Below are 22,730 nucleotides of genomic sequence, written 5' to 3'. Positions count from 1 at the left end.
TTACCTTCACCGACAGCTGCATTTCACTCTGCTTCACCCAGACAGGCTCTAAAAGCTCCAGGGATAAAAAAGAGTGACTGGAGAAGACCTGGAGCTGTTAACAGGAGGAAAACCCACCCGTGGGTTGATCCACACTGCACAGTCACTGCCTCCACGGCTCCTCCAACGCTGCAGCTGCTGCAGGCTGAGCTGCAGAGCTCCAATGCTGACACAGGACATCACCTTTGGAGGCAGAGCCTGCACATGGAGGTGTCACTGGAGACAGCTGGGGACACAGGGGTTCAGAGGACTGCAAGGGAGGGACATCTGTGTGCAGATTAGCAATGGAAGAAAAATCTCTATTGCTCCGAGTCCAGTGAACCACACAATTACAGCTTCTCTTCCATTAGTTTGAAATCCACTTGAAACATTAACCTCAAAAGGAATACAGTTTAAAAAGAAAAGGGGAAAAAATTCATGTTCATTTCCAATACTAATCAGAAACATGCACTGAAGAATAAAAGACACTTTTCCAGATTCTGTGTAACAGAAACTCTATACAAAGGAGCTGAGCACAGCTAGAAAAATAAAAAAACTTCAATCCTAGTGCATGGTTTCATTCTGGATCAAATATCTCTGGCAGCAACCTGAGCTTCCACCAGGATGGAGAGATGCTGGTGGGGTGGAGGGATGCTGCTGGGATGGAGGGAGGGATGTTGGAAGGATGGAGGGAGGGAAGTTGGAGGGATGGAGGAGGGATGCTGCTGGGATGGAGGAGGGATGGAGGGATGCTGTGGCCAAGGGGCACTGATTGCAGACTCAGGAGTGCTCCACAACCTTCTCCAACACAGCCTAGATGCACCAACAAGCTGTGTCCAGGTTAAAGGCTGAGCACAGACAGCCTAAAACACCACCAATTTCCCTCCCATGAGAGCTGGAGCCACACAACCCTGCTCATCAGCACGTGGAGCCATGAGTTCACACTTAAAAAGAACCCAGCCCGAGGCTGGAGCTCAAATCATCCTCAAGGAAACCACAGGAAAATTGGCATTAGCAAGATGCATCTATTCCTACCACAACACTCTACTTTAGCAGGTGCCAAAAGCATTCCAACACTAAAAAAAAAGTTCCAAAAGCTTGTGCTGATGATAAGAGGCAGCAAGACTCAAGCCTCAATTTTTGCAGTGTTAGAAAGGCTTCCCTAAGGCCAGCAGTGGTCTGCTGGTAGAAGGACCAGTCCTGCACATGGTGGTAGAGGGTGACAGGGCTTTAACTTTGGCTCAAATGTAGGATTTGATTCAAATTGTTAACTCAAATTAAACTGCAGTAATCCTCAGGAAATCAATTGCTGCATCCATAAAGCTTAGAGGCCAGAAAATTGCTTTGGCTGACCCACAAACCCCACAGCGCACACTTCTGTCTGGTCAGCGTGGATTCAAGCTCGTGCTTGAAATAAATCTTGGCTTTTTGGAGACGTTCAATTTCAGCGTGAAGACTAAAACATTGGAGTGACTTCAAGTGCTTTGGCAAGTTGTTCAAGAGCTAAAATGGCCTTCAAGCAATACGGAGACTCCCCCTCCTCCCCATGAGTTTATCCTGAGGTGAGTAAGCTCAGTCCTCAGATATTCACTTCATAGAAATAACAAGATCATTTCACCACCCCTCATGATCATCTGTTCTTTACTGACCACAAATTCCTCACAGCTGATACTCATTCAGAGATACGCTGGACAATCATGAAAGCACTAAAAAAAAAAAAATTAGCACAAGCAGTTTTTCATACAAAAAAAAGTGTGTTAGTCATCATCTGTGATCCTTCTGGTTGGAGTGTTCCAGTAATCCGGGCAGCGGCGAAGGTGCCACGTCACCACAGCAGATGACTCGTGCAGATGAATATTCACACCACCAATGTCCACACAAATTGGAAAGGAACTGCAAAAACCAGCCTTTTGTATGTGTTGTCAGCTCTGCTGGCTTAGGGGATTCTTTTACTTAGCAGCAGGAGGCAAGGGGAAAGGGTTTATGTGGGAATAAAAACTGCTCTTGCGAAGTTCTGCTCATTGGGGATGGACCTGGTAAACCACTGTCAAGTCTAAAATCCCTCCAAGTTCACTGTAGATCCTAACCAGATTTCCAGAGAGATCTTGTCCCTCTAAATTTTCTGTCTTCACCACGCTCCTCACTTGCTCACAGTGCTTATCTGCCAAAATCCAAGAGATAGAGGCAGGACCCAAGAACTGGAACTCAATGAACAGGTGGGTGCCTCGTGACATTTTCACTGAATGAGGGAGTTTTGAGCTTGTAAAGCCATGGCAAGAGCAGCTTGGACCTGGTCCCCATTTGCAGGACCTGCAGCATCCCAGCAGAGGTGGAAGGAGGGAAGGCACCTGAACCCATCCAAGCTGCAGCCTTGCTCAAAGAAGGAAATAACTCTCACTTTCATAATCAAACTCTTACATTAAACAGCTGCCACAAGAGCTCCAGCAAGCTAGAAACGTGTTAGTTAATTAACATTAATAACACAAGTGTCCCCAGGAGCCCAAGTGGACAAGGGATAAGACTCAGCACTCAGAGCACTATGGAAACAAAGGAAAAACAAATAATCAGTGCTCATCCTTCGCCCTCCAAAACCCCCCAACATTCACAGCTTCCAGCCTCAAGGGTGCACCTCACTCCCTCAGGCTCATCTGGCAATGGCCATGGAGAAAACCATGGGCAGATTTGGAGGGGAAAGGGATTTTAAAACCCCAGTGTGGTATTTCCATATGGATCAAATACTCCTGAGCCACCCCTCAGTTCTGCTCCCCACTCCCCCAGGCCTGCAGTGCTCTGCCTGTGACCACACAGGAGAAGTCCTGGTGCAAACCTCCCAGCCCAGCATCCGCCTCCCTGCTCTGCTCCAGCACACGAAGCAGCAACGTGGTACTTCAGATTAAAAACAAAACAGAATTAAAAAGTCATCCTTACTTAGAGTTTAAATCAATTTCTCGCCATCTTCTTCTAACCTCAATGCAATTCTCAGCCCCAGTGACCGCTCACAGCTTCCCTGCTCGTTTCACACACACACAGAACTCCCAAACTTGTGTTTCAGAGGGTCCCCCTGGCAACAAACACCACTGGATTTATCCTGGGAGCCCTGCAAGCCTGGGGCTGCCATCGGGATGGAATACAGACCCCTTCTGTTGGCCAGGCTCTGCAAGGCAAATGTTGATTTTTCCCAGAGAGGGGTGGGGACGTACAAAGGAGAAAAGCCCAGAACAAAGAGGCAGCAGCGCAGCGGCTGAAGGGCAGCAGACGACAAAGGGCAGGGGTTAAGGGCTCTCCTGAGCCTGGGTGACCCACGGGGGGACCCACGGGGTCCTTGTCAGGACACCCAGAGCAGACCCAGACACTTTGGAACACCCAGCCCCAGTGAGCACCTCCCCATGAGAGCTGCAGGAGAAACAGGGCAGCCTTTGGGTCTGAGAGCAATGTCTGACTCTGCAGATGCTGCAAAGGGAAAAGCTCAGCCTGGGATTTGCCTTAGGTGCAAGTCCCAGTCTCACTCCAGACTTGGACAAACTCTCCTCTTCCTTCCTGCCCCACGAGAGATGCTCCACTGCAGCCAGGCAGCAGCTGGGTGAAGGAACCAGGCAAAGGAGCAGCCAAGGGCCCATGGTCACTAAATCCCTTCCTAGCCAGAAACTCAGATGAATATTCAGGGTCAAGATCCACAAACTGTCTGGCCACTCAATCAACAACAGACTACCTTGGAAAAGTACCAAGATCAAGCAGACAATGGTCACTTTTCCCTCCACACAGATAAATACATTCTAAATATGCTTCAGGCTAAAAACACTGCCAGAGCCCTTCCACCTGAGCAGCCCCAGTGCAGCAGCAGCCTGAACACACACTCAGCACCACACAGCTCACACAGTGATGCCCCTGGGGTGCTCTGATACTGCACAGAATTGCCTGAAAGTCAGAAAGCCCAAGCTCTGAGCTGTGGTTCAGCAGCTCCCTGCACAGCCCTACACTGAGCTCAGAATGGCAGTTTCTCCTTTGGGACATCATAAATGTACATTTATCTTTGACCCCAAGCCCAGTCACGTCTCGATTCTCTGCTCCTATGAGCTGATGCTGCCCTGGGCAGATGCTGAGGTGGGAGGACCAGCTCAGCCATGGGGCAAAGCCAGCTGCAAGCAGAGGAGTCAGAACTGCTCAGCCACCATCAGGACTCCAACATGACTCTCTGCACGTAATTTTCCTCCTCCACATACTCTTCCCTGCCTGTAAAATGAGGTGTCAAACACTTCCCCTGGTCAGAGGAGCTGCAGGGATATATTATTTAATGTTTTTACGTTTCAGCTGCACTTTAAAGAATGACTCAGACACTATCTATAGATTCCTGAGATAATGTCCGCTGTCCTTAAACTGGGGAGAAGGGAAATTACAACTTGAGACTACAATGAAGCCCTGGCCTCATACAATCGAGGGTTTTCTCCTATTAATTCTACCTCAGAAGTAGCCAAGGCAACCCAGTTTCATAAACTAATAACATTCTTTGGTGTTTTTCCTTGTATCTTACAATTATATTTAATAGTGGCCGCAGCAGGGAAGTTGGAAGAGAACTTCAGCCAAACTTAGGACATATTTGAGTGCCTAATGCTGCAGATCAGCTTTCACTGGAGTTTGCAGAAGTGCCTTTACAAACTTCAGTAAAATTCCATCTGGGTCTTACAAGATGACCCTCAAGTCACTTGTGTAGCTGGTTTTGGGATTATGGTCAGTCTTTCTGACTTGGAGATGGAAGAAAGAGCTCTGTCTGTGAGGGGCCAGTCAGCTCCAAGATTAAATTTCTTGTGTGCTCCCCTTCTGCCCCCAGAGTCTCTCTATAAACCATTTCAAGGCATTTAATGAAGGGCCAGGTTCTCACAGGTCCCCATGGCCCATGCTGTGCCCCAGAATCCATCAGAGATACCCAGCACAGAAGCAGTAAGCTCATTTAAAAACAAGATGTAGAATCAATATGTAAGTGCCAATATCCTGTTGAGTTGTCCTTTAAAATCTTTGTAAGGGACAAGGGGCAGGCACTGATCTTTTATCTCTGGTCACCAGTGAGAGGACTTAAGGAAACAGCAAAAAGTTGTGCCAGGGGAGGCTTAGATTGGCTATTAGGAAAAGATTTTTCATCCAGAGGGTGGTGGGGCACAAACAGGCTCCCCAGGGCAGTGATCATGGTCTCAACCCAGCCAGAGTTCAAGAAGAGTTTGGACAATGCTCTCAGGCACAGGGTGGGATTTTGGGGCTGTCCTGTGATGAACCTTGTGTGTCCCATCTCAGAATATTTTTTGATTCTATGAATAAAAATAATTCTAGACTCAGCACCTCCCTTTCTGCCAAGCCATGCTCTCCAACAGGCAGCTCTAGAGCAGAGCAGCAGGAAAATTAGGAATGGGTTCATTTAAATAAAGCCCAGATATAAAAACCACCTCTTGATGCTACTCCACGATTACACACTCCCCTCTCCAGGTACCAAGAGGTCCCAATGGAACTCCTTCTTCTAATGGGCTTCTCTGGCTGCCAGCAAGGGAAAAGCAAAGGTCCTGGCACCACCAAACAGCCCAGCCCTGGCAAAAGGCAGAGTGAAATCACTCCTGGCACAGGTGAAAACCATTCCAAGTCATGGAGCAGTGCCTGCAGCCTCTGAGGAAGCCTTTCTAGAGAGAAAGAGGGCTCACACAGGAGGCACAAAGCCTATTCTGTGGGTCTGGTGAAAGGCAGCATTGTCCATGGAACATGGCGCGCTCAGTGTAACGGAGCTGTCACTGGAGCCCTGGGTCCCATCCAGAGCCCCCCCGAGTCACTCACCCAACAATCCAGATGTTCAGCCTCCACTATGCAAATCCTTGCCACAAAAAAGGCACTTGCTGCTACTCCTGAGTGACCCAAACCCCGGTGCACCGACCCTGGCACTGCCGAGCCCCCGCGCTGTGCCAGGCAGGGATTCCAGCAGGGTGTGATGCCTTGGGAAGGCTGCCCTAGAGCAGAGGCTGGGCAGAGCTAAAGAATAAAGCAGGGATTTATTAAAAGGATCTCCTCCATGGATCCACCTTGGGCAGCACAAGAGCCCAGCCAGGGCTGCACCCAAGATGAACCAAAATGGTCCCAAAATGCACGAGCGCTCCCGGGGGCTCTCACTGGGATCAGCTCTGCTCCATCTGCACCTTGCAGTTCATTGTCCCATTCCAGCTTTAGCCCATGCACTCCCATCCTGCTTGTTTTTCTCTCTTCAGCCCACATTGTGCTTTTGGGCCTGAGATTTGGATCATTTGTCCTTGGTCCCCAGCTGGAGAAGGAATTTTTTTGTCTCCCTGCTCTGTGCAGAGAGCTCAGCATCCCCTCATATGAAGCCCAGACCCACACACTAAAGCAGCACAGAATCTGTAAAATACAAAAGCCAAAACCTGAGGCATAATGTGGAGCTCCTGAACAGGCACCTTGTGCCATAGGGAATGAACCACCCAGTGAGAAACCTGCCCTGGGGCATGCACAGTCTGCTGCCAGCCACACCTGAGAGGTTTTTCCCTGTCTGGAGGCTCAGGTCACTTCTGATGACCCCAGCACCATGGTCAGAGCTCATTACATGAGCTGACCTTTCACAAACAGCATCTTCTGCTGCCTGAGCACTCCAGCACCTCCTGACCAGAGGGGATCCATGGCACTGCCACATCCCTCCAGCCCAAACCACCTTTTGTACCCCTGGCAGGAGCATCACCCAGGCAGGAACCTCCCTCCCCTGTCCCAGGCTGCAGGACTGACCCGGGGCCAAGGCAGGATGCTCTGGGGGGTGTCAAAATTCCAGCCTTATCTCCAGAGGCTGAGATCATGAGCAGAAAATGTTTCTCTGTTGTCTCAGCCAGCTTCCTGTTGGCACCCCTCTTCCTCTCCACTGAAATACCTCTCTGTGAACAGTTCCAGAGCCAGAGAAGAACATTTTTCACGTCCGAGACATCAGATTTGTGACAGTGCCTGTCCTTAGCATGCCCCAGCTGCCCCTCAACCAGCTGTGCCCTGAGCAGGTCAGGGGCAGCAGCCCCAGCTGCAGGGGGGATGCTGCTGCCACTGATTTTGGAACCTGCTGCCACACCAAGCAGCCACCACGCGCTTGTCACTGGCTGAAAGGTGGCAGCCACCTGCCTCAGTGCCTGAAGGAAGGATAGGATCATAACCTGAGATCTCCAGAGGGTTTGACTCCTGACTTGGTTTGGAAAGACAGGTGTTTGCTAAGGAAGGCAGGAGCCTCCCCTGAAATGGAAAAATGTAAACACCTTCCCTCTGAATTGTTATAAATTTGAAATTAAGGGGGGGGGCTCTCAGGCAGAAATATAGGAGCAGGAATGACAGTTCTTTATTAGGGAAGAAAATAAAAAGATAAAATAAACAATGCAGTGAACCAAAACAACACTGACAGAGTCAGAATACAACCTGACACCCTGTTAGTCAGGGTGTTGCCAGCAGGTATTATTATCCCATAATTGGGAATTACGGCTGCAGCCCTCCTGGAGTGTCAGGTGTGGTTCTGTTGGAGCAGTGATCCTGTAGAAAAGGGGTGTGGTTTTCCTGCAGTGGAAGAGGCAGCTGCTCCTCTGGGAAATCCAGTGCAGGAAAAGCCGTGCTGGTGTTCCAGAAACTCAAGATTAGATCCAGGTAGGAATGCTTGGCTCCTCCCTCTGGGCGGAGCAGCTCCCAATAGGATGCTGTAAATTTTATCAGTCTCGCAGTGACGTTCAATAGCCCATTAACAGCAGATGTCTCCCCCAAGAGAGGATTGGTCGTGGAAGAGATAAAGAAAACTGCCCAATTAAGAGAAGACAACTGCTACACAGATGGCAAATGGATACATCTTGCTTTTCAATCCAGGACAACTCCTCACCCCAGCAGCACCTGGAAGCCACAGCCACAGGAGCTGGGCTCTGCAGCAGTGAGTCACCTCCAGCCTGAGATGGAGGGGGAAGATGTGGAATCTTTGTTTCTTTTTTGCTAAGGTCTGGATTAAATGTGTGAGACAAAATTTCTTGTTGGGACTCAGATGTTTATTAGTTCTTATCTATGTTACAGTCTCACAAACCATGAGTTCTACAGCACTTCACTCTAACAAACTAAAATGGAGCCCTACCTCTCTCTACAAGGCCTTTTAAAGATAAACTGTCCAATTAAGCAATGACACCTCAATTATTTTCATTTTTAACCCAATAACCAAACACCCGTGCCTGCAATGGGGACTCTTTTATCCAATTACACAAAACCACCCAAACCCGTGGAGAAGAAGGTGAAGAAGAAGGACCAGGCTCTGCCCTAAAACCTCCATCTTGCTTTATATATATTACTATATTCTAAAACCTTCAACTCTGAGTTTTCCCCCTGTGATATCACACACTTCTAATCAAATTCCACCCCCACAATCCCAGTTCTATCATTCCATTTTGGAAGCCTTCTCCATGGCATCAGGTGAAATGCAGTGTTCTCTTGGGGGCCAGTGCCTGTCAGCACAGAAAGTCTGAAATTCTCAGTGACCAGGGTTCCAGCAGGAAGAGGGGGTGAATCATCTGCTGGAGAGAGGCTGCAGGGACCAGCTCTGATTCAGAGATGCTTTGAGATGGCTCAATTCAGGCAAAATTAAATTCTACCTTGTATTTTTCCAGGCCTCAGTCCTCAGTAATACAGGAAATTAGCTCCCTTAGCTGTAAGATCAGTGTCTGAATGAGCTGCCAGAATTGGAAGCATTTTGGTTGTCTGCAGTCACCCGATGAGGAGCAGGGCTCAGGGCACCTGATGGTGCCCCAGGCTGGCCACACAAACCCAATGAGACAGAGTGTTCCTCTGTTTCCCAGGCAAAAGGCCACATTTATCCACTTCTATTCATCCATTTATATTTTTATATATAGAAATATTTATATATTTATCCAGATATGTATCCATTTATATTTAGTGGATGCTCTGGAAGAACACAAAGCTCCTCTGTAGGCTCTGCCCAGGTTTACAGGCACAGAGGAGGTCACTGCCACACAGACCCGTGCTCCATGAGAAGGTGACATCCACGTCCCTCTCCAGGGGCAACTGTCACCCTTCACTCCCTAAGATCCCTGTGTATAAACAAAGCAGTGACCTCCAGGGCTCCTGGGCATCTGTCACCATTAGTTTATTCCATGAGAAAGTGAAATTAAAAAAAAAAAAAAAAACCACAAACCAACCCTGCAGCTGAAACAGTGCTTAATCTTGCAAAGATCATGATGACATGACTTGAAAAGCACAGGAGGCTGTTAAGCCCCCAAAGCACAGGTCTCTACTTGGTTTATAGTCTTATTTTGCCCAAAATCTATAGGCAACAGGGCTTGGATGCTTCCAGGCTGTTCTTAGGGGCTGTGTCAAGGCAGCTTTTAATCCAAAGTCTGACCTCCCAGCTGTGTTTTGACCTAAGGATACAACATCCATATCCCACCAGAAATGGGAAGAGAGCTTAGCAAAGATGATGGCAATCCCAAGTGAGGATGAATCGTTAGAGATTATCAGAATTCAAATTAATCCAAATACTCTGGAAAAGGACAACAACCAAACAAAAAGAGGAGGCTGAGGGGAGGCTGTGGTCATTAACATCCTCATGAAGGGGATCACAGGGGCAGGTACTGATGCCTCAGGTTTAGCTTTTCTATTTTTCACATTCTGTGCTGCTTTAGTGTGTGTGTCTGGGCTTCATATGAGGGGGTGGTGAGCTCTGTGCACAGAGCAGGGAGACAAAACAATTCCTGCTCCAGCTGGGCACCAAGGACAAATGATCCAAACCTCAGGCCCAGGAGCACAAACAGCGTGGGCTGGAGAGAGAAAAACAAGCAGGATGGGAGTGCCTGGGCTAAAGCTGGAATGGGACAATGAACTGCAAGGTGCAAATGGAGCAGAGCTGATCCCAGTGAGAGCCCCCGGGAGCGCTCGTGCATTTTGGGACCATTTTGGTTCATCTTGGGTGCAGCCCTGGCTGGGCTCTTGTGCTGCCCAAGGTGGATCCATGGAGGAGATCCTTTTAATAAATCCCTGCTTTATTCTTTAGTTCTGTCCAGCCTCTGTTCTAGGGCAGCTTTCCCAAGGTATCAGCACTGATCTCTTCTCTCTGGTGACAAGTGACAGGACTCAAGGAAACGGCTGGAGCTGAGTCAGGGCAGGTTTAGGTTGGATATGAGGAACAGTTTTCACCCAGAGGGTGGCTGAGCACTGGGACAGGCTCCTCAGGGAGATGGTCACAGCACTGAGCCTGTCTGAGCTCAAGGAGCATTTGGACAATGCTCTCAGGCACATGGTGGGATTCCTGGGGTGTCCTGTGCAGGGCCAGGAGGTGGACTCGATGGTCTTGGTGGGTTATTTCCAACTAAGCATGTTCTATGAGTCTGTGAAAAAACTCAAACAGGACACAGTAGGACCAGTCAAGGACAAGCACAAAGGTCTGATTTACACACCAGACTCCCACAGTGGTTGTGGGAGGTTCCTATAAAAGATCACATCCCACGTGGGCTGAATTGCCAGGCTGTGTCATCATCAGCTGGAGGAACAGCTGAGGGTGACAGGTACTCCAGGCAGGTGCCTGTAAACGTGGGATGGACCTGACTGCAGAGTGAGGGGTGGGAGGCAGGCTGTCAGAGCGGTGTAGCTGAGACCAGGAGATGCTTTCCATCAGAGCTGCTCCCTTTGCCAACCCCTGCTGCTGTGCCCTGGCTCCCCAGCAGGGACAGAGAGGCTCCACGTGCCAGCAGAGCAGCCCCAGACCGAGGGTTTGTTTGCAGGTTGTTGTTGGAAATAACCCACCAGGACCATCGAGTCCAGCTCCTGGCCCTCTTGGGACACCCCAGGAATCTCACCATGTGAGAACATTGTCGAAAATGCTCCTTGAGCTCAGACAGGCTCAGTGCTGTGACCATCTCCCTGAGGAGCCTGTCCCAGTGCTCAGCCACCCTCTGGGTGAAAACTGCTCCTCACATCCAACCTAAACCTGCCCTGACTCAGCTCCAGCCGTTTCCTTGAGTCCTGTCACTTGTCACCAGAGTGAGATCAGTACTTGCCCCTGTGATGCCCCTCATGAGGATGTCAATGACCACGTCCTGCCCCGAGCAGGGCTGGAGCTCCTGCAGGCTGTGTGCACAAGGCAGGATCTGCCGTGGATCTCTGAGCCCCTTGCAAGGGGACAAGGTGCCACCTGTGCATGTTTGCTCAGAGAGAAGCACAAACAAACCCACCCTGGCACCCCGTGCTGCCCCAGAAATTCAAACAAGGGCAGCTCCAGATGGGAAGCAGGAGAGCGTGAGCAGCCCTGGGGAAAGCAGGGCCTGTTTGGGCAGCCCCCAGGCAGCACAGAGGAGGGGGTGAGGAGGGAGGAGAAAAGCCACAGCTCCTGGATACCTGGGGACATCTCTGCCAGCACAGACCTGGCCAGGCTGAGGGCTCCCACCAGCCAGGGTGGGTGACACTTGCTCTTCCTCACCCTTTCCTGCAGGTAAAACAGCCTCCAGCCTTCCTAGCTCCCTGAAACAACCCCCTGCCACTTCCCTGGGCTGTCCTGTGCAAGTCCTCTGTCCTTTCCCACCCACTGACCCACGCTGCTGTGTACACCTGACCTGTGGGAAGCACTTCTCAGCCCTGTGTGCCTCCCAGGAGCAGCCTGCCCATCACTTGGAGGGGTTCTGGACACAGAAATCCTGCCACAGGGCTAGGAACGAGGACACTGCTTATTTTTAGCCAGGACCAAGGTGAGGGTTTGCTCCTGGCTCAGCAGGAGCTGTGTGACTATGCCCTGTACCAATCTTCCAGATCCTTCTCCTGTGTTGCAATCTCTGCCAACAGGAGCCCAAAAACCATCCACCAAGGAAGAGGTGCAGCCTAAAAAAGGGTTCAATGCAAAACCCTGCAATAATCAGCACCCAGCACATTGCCATGGGATCCTTTTCTGCCTCATCTCCATTCCCATATTTGTATTCGGGGCCCAAAGGACATGAAAGGCTCAGGAAGATCTGAACATTAATCCACACATGTTATGAAATATCTTTTTTTCTATTCCCTCTCCATCACAGCTCAAGCACTGGGCTCTTGCTTTTCCCACAATGAGCTCTAAAAACAAAGCCAAACACACAAAACACGGCCACAGACACCCTCCCCTCCCCTCTCCCCTCCACATGCACTTTAAAAGAGATATATTTAAAACCCTGCTGCATGATGATGATTTCCTGGAGAGTGGCTGGTCCATGAAGGACCATGCACAGCAGAGGAAGCTCTGAAACCTCCCCAGATGGATCAAGCTCTCAAGGGCTGAGCTCATCCTTCCCCAGATTAACTCACTGCTCCCAGCACTAACTGCAGGAATCAGCTGTCAGAGCATTGCCCATCACTGCTGAGAGGTTTATCTGACAAAAACCCACCACGGGAAATAACTCACAGCCTCTTGCTGCAGCTGCCAAGCAGGATGAGGAGACCACCCAAGCCACGACATCCCCGACAAGCCACAGCACCGAGAGCCTTCCCCAGCTCTCAGATGTGGGGCTCCACAACTGGGGCATCTCACTTGTCAGAACAGCAATTTGGGAAAGTGTTCACAGATGCAGATGGAGCTGAGTGGAAATTAATGTCAAAGGGTAATTAGCTGCAGTAATGGCAGTCCTTCAGCTTGGGTCTGAGCTGTTCAGTAGATACTCAACAGCTCGGAGAGTCATAGCTTACCTGCTAAAAAACCAAAATGATCAATAAATTAAAAAACAAGCACTTGAAACCCTGTGGTGTGGTGGTTCTGAGACAGTTTGGGCACAACTCAAACTCACATTTCTCAGCATGATCACCAGTTTTATAGAACACGCTCTAAAACACGTGCGGGCAGGACACCAGAGGGGGAAAAGCCCTGCATGAGGCAGAGTGGGCTGCAAGAACACATGACAAAGCTCTGGATTTAAGGATTTCACAGTGTTTCTAGCAAGTGACCTCAGATAAGGACACTGCAGCACATGTGACTTCTATCACCAGAGCACTGAAAATCAGTGAGCTTGAAAACCTTCCCCAAAGCAAAGAGGACGAGGAGAATTAGGCTTGGACTGGTGACATCATCAACTGCAATGCTTCAAATTAAATTCCATGCTGGCAAAGAATTATGTTCCATCCTCATTCCTACTGATGAAAATGTACCTAGATTTTGCTTTTAAGTTTGAAAGTTAATTGAAAGTTGTCTTGGGAGAATGATGGAAGCTGAAAATGCAGAGAGCAAAGGGTGACCTTTGCTCAAAGACCTTTCCAGGCTGCTGGTGACTGAGTCCCCCATCCCAACCTGGCCAGGCTGAGGGCTCCCACCAGCCAGGGTGGGTGACACTTGCTCTTCCTCAGCCTTTCCTGCAGGCAAAACAGAGCCTCCAGCCTCCTTAGCTCCCTGCAACAGCCCCCTGCCACCTCCCTGGGCTGTCCTGTGCAAGTCCCTTGTCCTGACTTGTCCTGCTCCCAGATCTGTTCTCCTCAGCAGCTCTTCTCTGTACGTGCCCAGGCACTCACAGCTCAGCACTGAGTCACCCCACAGGGCTGAGGGCATCTCATCCCGCTTCCTTTGTTTATTCTCTCCATTACACAAAGCTGTAGGCAATCCCCATTTCCCTGGATAACATTAGGCTGAAGCAAACGTGTCCCCGGGGGCTGCTCCCGGGAGTGTTCTGAGATTCCCTGGCATGGCCACCACGGACGTGACTCTGGAGGAGCTGCGGGAACAAGGCAGTGTCAGGGACCCTCTGTCCCCAGCAGCTGCTCTGGGCTCAGCCCCATGAGGCCAAGCTCGTCCCAAAGGGAGTCATTTTGTCCCTCAGCACACTCTCCCCCAGAAGCTGCAGCCCAAGCTCCACTCTTCCCTCAGTCCCCAGAATAGCAATACTCCCACTCCAGGAAATTATGGATTTTCTTGAGAATTACTGTGACCTTTTTCATTTCCATTCTGCCTTTAGCTGTCTCCTCCCCTACACTCCTTCTCTAAACAAATCTTGAAGCTGTACAAAGTGTTTCCTGTAAATAATACTCATCTGGCATGGACAAAGGGAAGAAAAAAAAAACCCTTTTGCTGCTAGTTCCAACTTGCAATCATCCCTCCAGTTTAACTTCCATCTGTGTGACCAGGGAGCAACGAAGGCAGCACAGTGTTTGAGGGAAATGGAGGGGACAGTGACATGCTCTGGCCATCAGATTTCAACCTGAAATGAGAAGTTCAGGTCATGGCAATGACTGACATTGTGCTTCAGAGTGTGCAGGGCAGTGATCAATGTCGAAACTCAGGCAAGAACTTCCCAGCGAGCCCCTTCCTGCCCAGCACAGTCAGCTGTTCTCACAAGTGTCACAGCACTGGACAAAACCTTTCCTTTCCCAGCCTCTGGTGCCATCCCCCATGGACACCAGCCCCATGAGAGGCTCACCTGAGCAGTGACACAGCAGGAAGCAGCTTCCCAGGCAGTGTGAGCACCCCTCTGGAACCCAACCCTTGAAAGGGTGCCTGGGGCTGTCCTTGTCACCAGCCAGTCACTGTGGGAACGGGCTGAGTCACCAGTGGCTCTGCTGCCTCTCCCACCACACCACTGCTTGTGTGATTCCACAGGGAGCCAGGGCTGCACAAGCACAGCTGCTTCTCCTGAGGATGCCAGGGGAACTCCCTGGTGTGCCTGTGTCACCCCTGCAGGTCACCTCTGCCTGCTTTTTGTCAGCTCCCTGGCCTCACCCATCTGTCCCACGGGTTAAATCCTCACAGATCACTGCAATACAAAGCCCTATCCCTTTCCACAGACGTTTCCTTGGATTTGGATCACACCTGGTGCAGCCAACCCCAAGAGACCCCTGGTCTAAGAGGTACAGGCAAAGCGCCCCTCTCGCTGTCAGCGCTGCTTTTTGGGACATGCCTGCAGCATCTCCCCATTGCCTGTGCCACCACCTCTCCCTGCTCAGCCCAGTGGTCACAGGAAGAGGATGGGTGTTTTGGGGAAGCACAAATCACCCCACTGGGCCCCACAGGACCTTTCACCGTGTTCTGCAAATGTCTGCGTGTTGTGGTTTGTTATTTGTCTTTCTCCACAGGCTGGATTTCCTTGCTTCTCCAAACTGTTTTCTAACAGATGGTGGGATGCTTTTCTTACCTGGAGCAAAGCTCTACCCCAGCCCACACACGCCACCAAGCCTGGAAAGAGCAGAACACCCAACCAAACCCATGACAGCCCTGATGTGGCCACCCCAGCACAGCACAGCGCTGCCACAGGAGGGTTTTTCATAGCAAGGTTCCATCAATCATCACGAGCCATCAGAAACATGTGATGGCACATTGCATTTACATCTCTGGCAATCTATCCTGTCAGCAAGGGAGTAAAATAAAACAATTGTGCCTTTTGATGGGACTTCTCACGGCCCCACCTCGGGTTTTGCAGCAAGGAAAGTTTGCCAGGACTGATGCCAAGTGCCATCAACAGTTCTTGATATCTGCTAAGCCACAGAAACCCTCTGTGAGGCCCTGAAGAACAGTCTGTCCAGGGATCAAGGTGCTTTCATCCAACAGAGGCTACAGCCATCTGTAACACTCAAGAAGATTACAGGCTTCACTACCACAAGAGAGGACAGGCGTATTAGAAATCAAATTCTCTGAAGAATATGACCTTTTCTTTTTAAAAGCAATCATTGTTTTAGGTATTAACTACACAATGCAGACCTGGGCAGTGCTGCCTCTGGTCAGTGTTGGTTTGGGAGCAGCACTGCCCCATTCTTATAGGAATATAAGAAATATGGCCTCTGCCACCCAGCACATACCAGCCATGGAGAAATTCAGGGATGTGGGGTGGGAAGGACATGCCTGCTTTTCCCTGGATCCCCCAGCACTCTGGACAAAGGTAGCTGCTCTCTCTGAGCATCTCTGAATGTTGTTACAGCTCAAACAACAATCCCAGGGCAGCAGCCAGTGGGAACATCAAAATCACTGTCCCACACGTGTGCAGCAATGGGGAAGTGGCAGAGCAGGGAACAGCACGCTGTGATGGATCAAGTGGTTAAAAACAGTAAATACATTAAGGGAGTTGGGAATAAAAACCCATCAGAGAAATGTGTGACTGTTGAGAATGTCAGCAGGCACCATGGCTGCTCCTCACTGGTTCAAAAATGTGAGAGATGAGTATGGACAGGTTGGAGATGTGGTTGTTCAAAAAAGAGCAAGGGTTTGCCATGCAGGAACAGCTTTTTGTTTGTTATGGATGAGGAGCCGTGGATGTTTGGTATCAATCATTTTTCACATGGATCTGAATGATGCAGATCATTGCTGGCAGCTGACCCAGCCAACCTGCAGAGCTTTCAGCATCCTGAAAATAATGCAAAGCCCTTGGTCTGTGCAGGAGCCTCCTGCTGTTCTGGGATTATCAAAGAACAAGTTCATTCTGCAGTCCTGGGGGTTTTCCTGCTGCTTCAGCAGCACCAGGTGACAGCACCACCCCAAACCCACACCAAGAGCACCCTGCACAGCCTCAGGTGCTCCTGGGGAATCACTCCACCATGGCATTGCCAGCACCACCACCCTTCCCCCTCCCTCTGCTGCTGGGCTCCAAAACCCTCTCCTCACCCTTTTTCCCCCTTTCACATCCCCCTTAATCTCACTGGCCCAGCAATGCAAGTTATGGGGAGTAAGAGCTAGCTGAGAGTTTGAGCTGAAAAACAATGGCTTTTTTTTTTTTTTTTTAAATGTATTTTCAAACAAATTATTTTGAATTTCTGTTCCAAATGACAATCTGAAATTAAATGAATGTTTTTGTTGGATCCAAGCAGTACTTTTTCCTTGATATTGCAGTTTGGCCAGCGAACTAGAGAAAAAAAAAATACAAAAAATCAGGTCTAACAACTCTTTTCATTTTTCCCCAGCTCAGACACAGCCGGTGCCAGTTCAGTGACAGGAGATGGGGTCGGGCTCAGGAGCAAACAATGGGCTCTGCAGACACCGGGTCATCCCTGCCCCACCCAGCAGCTTTTATGGCAGGGTGGTTAAAAGCCTTTGAGGGAATCACACCAGGTCTCTCTCTGCAGTATCAGCCTGAAAAAGACCCAATCTCAGTTTTTCCACCTGTTTCAGACCAGCTACAGCCAGATATGGACCGAGGCCCCCCCAACAGACAGAGCTTGGCCAGTGACAGCCCTTGAGGATTATTCTGGGGGGGGCAAGTCTGTGCAGTGCTGCTTTGATGAACTCCCTCACTGTGCTGGATGAGGACTCACTGTGGCACATGTCCCTGTGCTGTCACAGCTCTTGGCCAGCCCAGCAAGAGCTCCCGTGCTTCTCTTCCCTCCCTGGATGTCCTGGAGCACAAACCAGAGCCCTTTGGTGGGGCAACCCCCCCCCCCCCCCCTTTACCTGCTGCTGCCTTGGCTCCGACCCACAGGTGCACAGCATCTGCAGGAGCCCCGTGGTGCCACTCCAGGGACACCCAGGAGGGGACCCTGGCACAAAGCAGCAATCAGAGGACAGAGCTGTTTCCCCAGAGCTTCCCTAATGCAAAATGCTGGCAAACCCAATGGGAAGAAATGCTGTCTGACTCCAGTTCAGAAGGCTGAATGATTTCTGTATTATAACTATGCTATCATACATTAATATACTATTTAAAGGAAGATACTAAACTACAAACCTACTTTTCTAACTCCCATATCTAACTCCCAACAACTCATGACCCTCTCTGAGAGTGCAGCCACAGGTGGGTTGGATTGGCCATCAGGCCCAAACAATCCTCACCAGAATCCAACCAAGCAATCACCCCAGGTAAACAATTCTCCAAACACATTCCACATGGGAAAAACAAGCAGCAGAAATAGAAATTGTTTTCTCCTTCTTTCTCTCTGTGCACCTCTATGAAAAATCCTGAGAGAGAGAAGAATGTGCTGCCACACCTCCCAGCTGAGGTGGGATCACAGAATGGGTCGGGTTGAAAGGGACCTTAAGGATGATCTCATTGCAATCCCTGACCTGGGACACCTTCCCCAAGACCAGGTTGCTCAGAGCCCCATCCAACCTGGCTTGAGCACTTCCAGGGATGAGACAGCCACAAATTCTCTGGACAGCACCAGCAAATCCAATCTGATTTATAGTCTCTTTCCTGTGTTTTATAGGGAGTCATTTTACAAGTCACACTATGGGAAAATCCTCCTTCACTGATGGAATCACAGCTCCTGCTGTTCTTCCTGTAATTTTTCCTATAGCTTTAGCTCATATATGAAGAGTTATTTCTCCCTAAGTGCCTAAGCAATAAATTAGGAGTCTGCAGTTCAGGTAAGGGTGGGTGACACATAACCACTACAAATAATTCTGGTGGTACTGCAATTCTGGTGATCCTTATTTTAGTGAGTGCCAGCATCTCACATAAACCTGAAACCATCCTTGGCCAAAACTACTCACACCATCCTTGAAAATACCTGAAAATTGTAGTGTCATTTATCACAAATCCTGTCTATTGCTTCTTTGGTGATGCAATTGGGCTTGAGTAATGGAAAGTGAGAATCAAAAAATCCTTAAAAAGTAGTACTCCAGGGCAAGTTTGCCTTCAGCAACTGAAATAACAGACATCCCCAAGGCACACATGTAAGAGCTGGCTTCAGTAGAAGTTATTGCTGTGTAAAATCCCTGTTCCATGCTCTCCCCTCCTCCTGCTGCTGCTGCCAGGAGTTCCAGGAACAAAAGCAGTGCCACGATGAGCCACACGTGCCCGTGGCTGCGGCACAAAGGTCTCACTGAGCCTCTCTGCTCCCAGGAGGTGAGGCACGCCAAGGTAAACTCTTCATCCCGACCCACCTACGTGGTGTGTGCTCAGAAGTCACAGCAGATGGGTTGGGATTGCCCTTGAGGTGCTTTGGGGAAGGTAAATCGTGCCTGGGGCAAGGGACAGCGCTGCTGTGCCCATGGAGGAGGATGGAGCTGGAGGCTCAGCCCTGGGGAGTCAAACAAGTTCAGAGGGAGCCAAACCACAAAAGAGATTCAAAGTATGTCAGAGAGGGACAAACCAGGCCGGACATAACAAGTACCTAGCCTCAAAAGGTGTTTAGATGTTCATTTTTTTTTCTTTGCCATCATTTTCAGGAGCATCTCAACCAGGCACTGCATTTCCAGCCTGCCAGAGGCTGTCAGCATCAGCTTTTGCAGCTGAGAAGTCACTTTGTGACATCCCCAGCTTCCCTGGCAGACAGCAGAGAGCCCAGAGGCCCTGCAGCACCCTGCACATTTATGTCTTAGAGAAGCAATCTGGATTCCCAGGGAAATTCCCCAAAGCAAGTGGCCATGGCTGTGCCCTGATCTGTGAACACACCAGCCACGGAGGGCTGGCTCCACCTCACAGAGGTGGCAGCTCTCCAAGGTGGCCTCTCCAGTGCAATGGGTGATTCCTCCACCTTCTGCCCAGTAAATCAGGGAGATTTATTTGGGGCAGCACCCAAAATGAAGCCTTTGCAACCCAGAGCAGCTCAGCAGCGCTGCCTGTGCTCTTTGCAAGGTGTGAGGTGTTTGTAAGGAGTGAAAACTGTCCTCTTGCTTCCCAGTAGTGTGTTCTGGGTATGGCAGCTCTTTTTGTTTCAACAGCTGCACCAGGGAAACACAGCAGTGTTTCCAAAATACAACCACAGCCCCTTTGAAGCAAAGGTACTGCCCAGATGTCAGCTCAGCTGTGCCACCGAGGGTTTGGGCACCAACCAGAGACACACCAGTGGCTTTGCAGTGCCCCAGCTCCACCCCAAACAAGCAAAGCACCCTTGGCCTCATCTGCAAGGAGTCACAACAGCAGGTCAGAGAGCTGGCAGCTTTTCTGTGCAGGCACACAGTTTGTGTCACTGGGGCTGTGTGTGGCACACAGTTGGTGTCACTGGCACTGGGGCTGTGTGTGGCACAGTTTGTGGCACTGGGGCTGTGTGTGGCACACAGTTGGTGGCACTGGCACTGGGGCTGTGGCCCAGCCTCATCCCCAGTGGTTCCAGCTGTGAAAAGCAGGTGAGCAGCACTGACAGCAATGAGCCATGGAGTGCCCAGGTGTGCTGAGCCACCACCCCAGGGCACAGAGGGCACACAGGTGCAGTGCATGGACATCAGGGGTGTAAAAGGTTGGGTGAAGAACAAGAAGGATGATGCTTGCAGCCTTCTGAAGTGGTTTGGTATCACTTTGTATGGGTTGAAGCCTCCTGGAATTGTATGGTGACACTCTGTGTATCGTGGCTGTCTCAGCTGTGACATTTCTGTATGACAGCCAGCTGTACCCAGACCTCTCCTTGCACTGCTCCTCCCTGCTCCAACCACCTCAGCAGGCCACAACAAATAACAGGTTTCCCTACACACAGCACACAACCATTAATGCCCAATTTAATCCATTACAACGTGCTAATCATCACACTCAGACTGCCTCAGGTTTCCAGCACACAAGCCCTAATAAACTCCCCCCGGCAGCCCATTTAGCAACGCTAATGAGAGAAGAAAAATGTGCAAGAGAGAAAGGTTGCTAATTAATTTTAACCATAAACAGGCAGCAGCATCACAGAGTGAATTTTCTGAGTGAAGCCAAACCCCCAGCTCCTGCGTCCCATGAGCTCGGGCAGAGTCCTGTGGCACTGATGTGGCTCAAGTGACTGGCAGCTGCCACCAGCACCCCTGAGGGGTGGCCAGACCCACGGCTTGGGGTGTTAGGAGGACGCTGGCATGACGACACCACGTCCCCACAGTGGCCAGGGCAAAGCCGGGGCAGAACTTGGCTTGCAGAGCACAGCCACAGGCTGGTGCCTGGAGCAGAGCAGAAATCAGCTGCAGAGCAAAGTCCAGCAGCTGGAGGAGCTGCCAGAGGCACCTGAGCTTTACAAGGCGAGCAGGGCACCTCTTAGAGGAGACTTGTCCATCCGTGGTGCACCAGGCACTTCCTGGGACAGGATTTCACGGGGAATTCAGAGGAACGACACCAGGCACGATTGCACACTCTGAGTTAGCCGAGGAGGGAGGAGCAGAGGGCACAATGCCCTCTCCTCATAGGGCAAGCCTGGCAAAGCCAGGAGGGGGAGAAGGGCGAATAGAGCCCTCCAGCATGAGGGGATCCCATCTCTTACAGCCCGTTTGGAATGCCCAGGGCAGCCAGTGTCACACACACACACACACACACACCACAGTCCTGTTCCCGTGTCACGCTGCCACTCGGCGCTGGATGTCACCCCGTGCTGGCACAGGTGCCTTCCGATCACAGAGTCCGTGCCCCCAGTGCCGGGCTCTGCCTGGAACAAGCCGCCCCGCTGCTTTTGCTTTGCTTTTTATGCCTTTTCCACTTGTTTATACACAGCGAAACAGCTGCTCGCCCCTCCGCGGAGCGCTCACAGCCAGGACGGATTGTGCACGTCGCACCTGGGGGGCTTTTAACCTTTTTCTTTTCCCAGCACAGACACAAAGGGAGAGGCGAGAGGAGAGGGAGGCTCACCTGAATACGAGGATTTCTTCATGCCGTCGCTCGGGGCGGTGACATGGGAGCAGGGGCGAGGCCGGGTGGGGTGCGCGGTCCCGGGGGTGCCGCGGTCCTTTTGTAGGCAGCGCCGGGGAGGGGACGCGCGCGGTGCCACCGCATCCGTGCGTGGCTCCGGCCGAGGGGCAGCTCCCGCTGCTGAGCACACACCTTTGCCAGCAGCACACGCACACCGGTGAGGGCTGTTCCAAGTCTCCTGGCAGGGGAAGAGCGGGGCTCAGCCTCCCCCGCGGCTGCACCTTACCCCCGCGGCACGCAAAGCATCCCCGGGGCTCGGCCCTGCCGGCTCCCCGCCCTGCAAATCCCAGCGCATTCAGCCGCCGCAGCAAAGGGAAGGGATGGAATTTCACGCCCCCAGCCCGGCGCACCCCATGGGTTTGATTCAGCCCTTGGCTGCTGGAGCAGCTCAGGTCAGCGCTGCTCTCCCGGCTCTAGTTCAAAGTGCATTAGTGACCCGTGAAAACGCCTCTTTCCTCTCCAAACCCGCTCGTCCTGGGCTCATTCAAGGCTGCGAACGAGCAAAACGTTTGTGCAGGCTCACACTTCGCTTACTCGCTGCTGCGGGGGCGGGCAGAGAGCCACGGACCCCAGCAACAGCCCCCAGACACTGCCCCAGGTGTGGGGAAAAGGATTTTACTGTTCCTCGTGTGCCAGGAGGGAGAACGTGCTCCGGATCTCTCCCCTGCGAGACGCAGGTTGGGCAATTAATTACACAAATGCAATCAGCCGGGGGCATTGCAAACACAGACAGGAAGAAAGTCATAGCTGCTCTTAATTTGCTCTAAGGGCACAGGGAAGTGAGCACAGGGAGCCTGAACTGCTGGGGGAAGGGCCAGGCTGCTCCCTGGAAAGGTTTCCACGGCCCCTCTGGTGGGTCACCCACACACAGAGGTGCAGAGCACAAGCCCTGTTCACGTGAGAGAATTCCACCAGCTCTAAGGAAGGCATGGATTCCACAGGAAGGGTTTCTGCTTGGTTTCAGACTCTTCCAGAGTAGGGAAAAAAGTTTTCTGTCCCCAGCCCTAAAGCTGGCATTGCACGAGGACAGAGAAAGGCAGTAGATGAGCTGGATTAAGAGGATATGGTCCTATCAGGATTTCTTACAATTTCTCAGTCATAGATTATCTCCTCTGTAACAGATCTGAGCAAAAGGATTGTCTGAGTCTCTCTCCGGCTTTAGTGCAAAACTGGAAGAGCTGGCTGAAGTCACAGGGGGATTCAGTGCTAAGCAGC

General features: G+C 51.0%; 1 protein-coding gene across 2 annotated transcripts in view; it reads right to left on the bottom strand.

Annotated features, from left to right (window-relative positions):
• Positions 1-21,722, bottom strand: part of SEPTIN9 (septin 9) — a 146,131-nt gene extending 124,409 nt beyond the window's left edge. The window contains exon 1 of one of the 2 annotated variants that reach the window (XM_053994427.1): positions 21,456-21,722. In XM_053994427.1, coding sequence (XP_053850402.1) covers positions 21,456-21,477 — 22 coding nt within the window. In that variant the 5' untranslated portion in view covers positions 21,478-21,722. The remainder of the gene's footprint in view (positions 1-21,455) is intronic. The other variant, XM_053994430.1, reaches the window with a different exon arrangement.
• Positions 21,723-22,730: the final 1,008 nt, after the last annotated feature.

Source organism: Vidua macroura, chromosome 19 (assembly GCF_024509145.1).
Source record: "Vidua macroura isolate BioBank_ID:100142 chromosome 19, ASM2450914v1, whole genome shotgun sequence".
Lineage (NCBI taxonomy): Eukaryota > Metazoa > Chordata > Aves > Passeriformes > Viduidae > Vidua > Vidua macroura.
The sequence above is the reverse complement of the archived record's forward strand: the minus strand, read 5'-3'. Positions and strand labels throughout refer to the sequence as shown.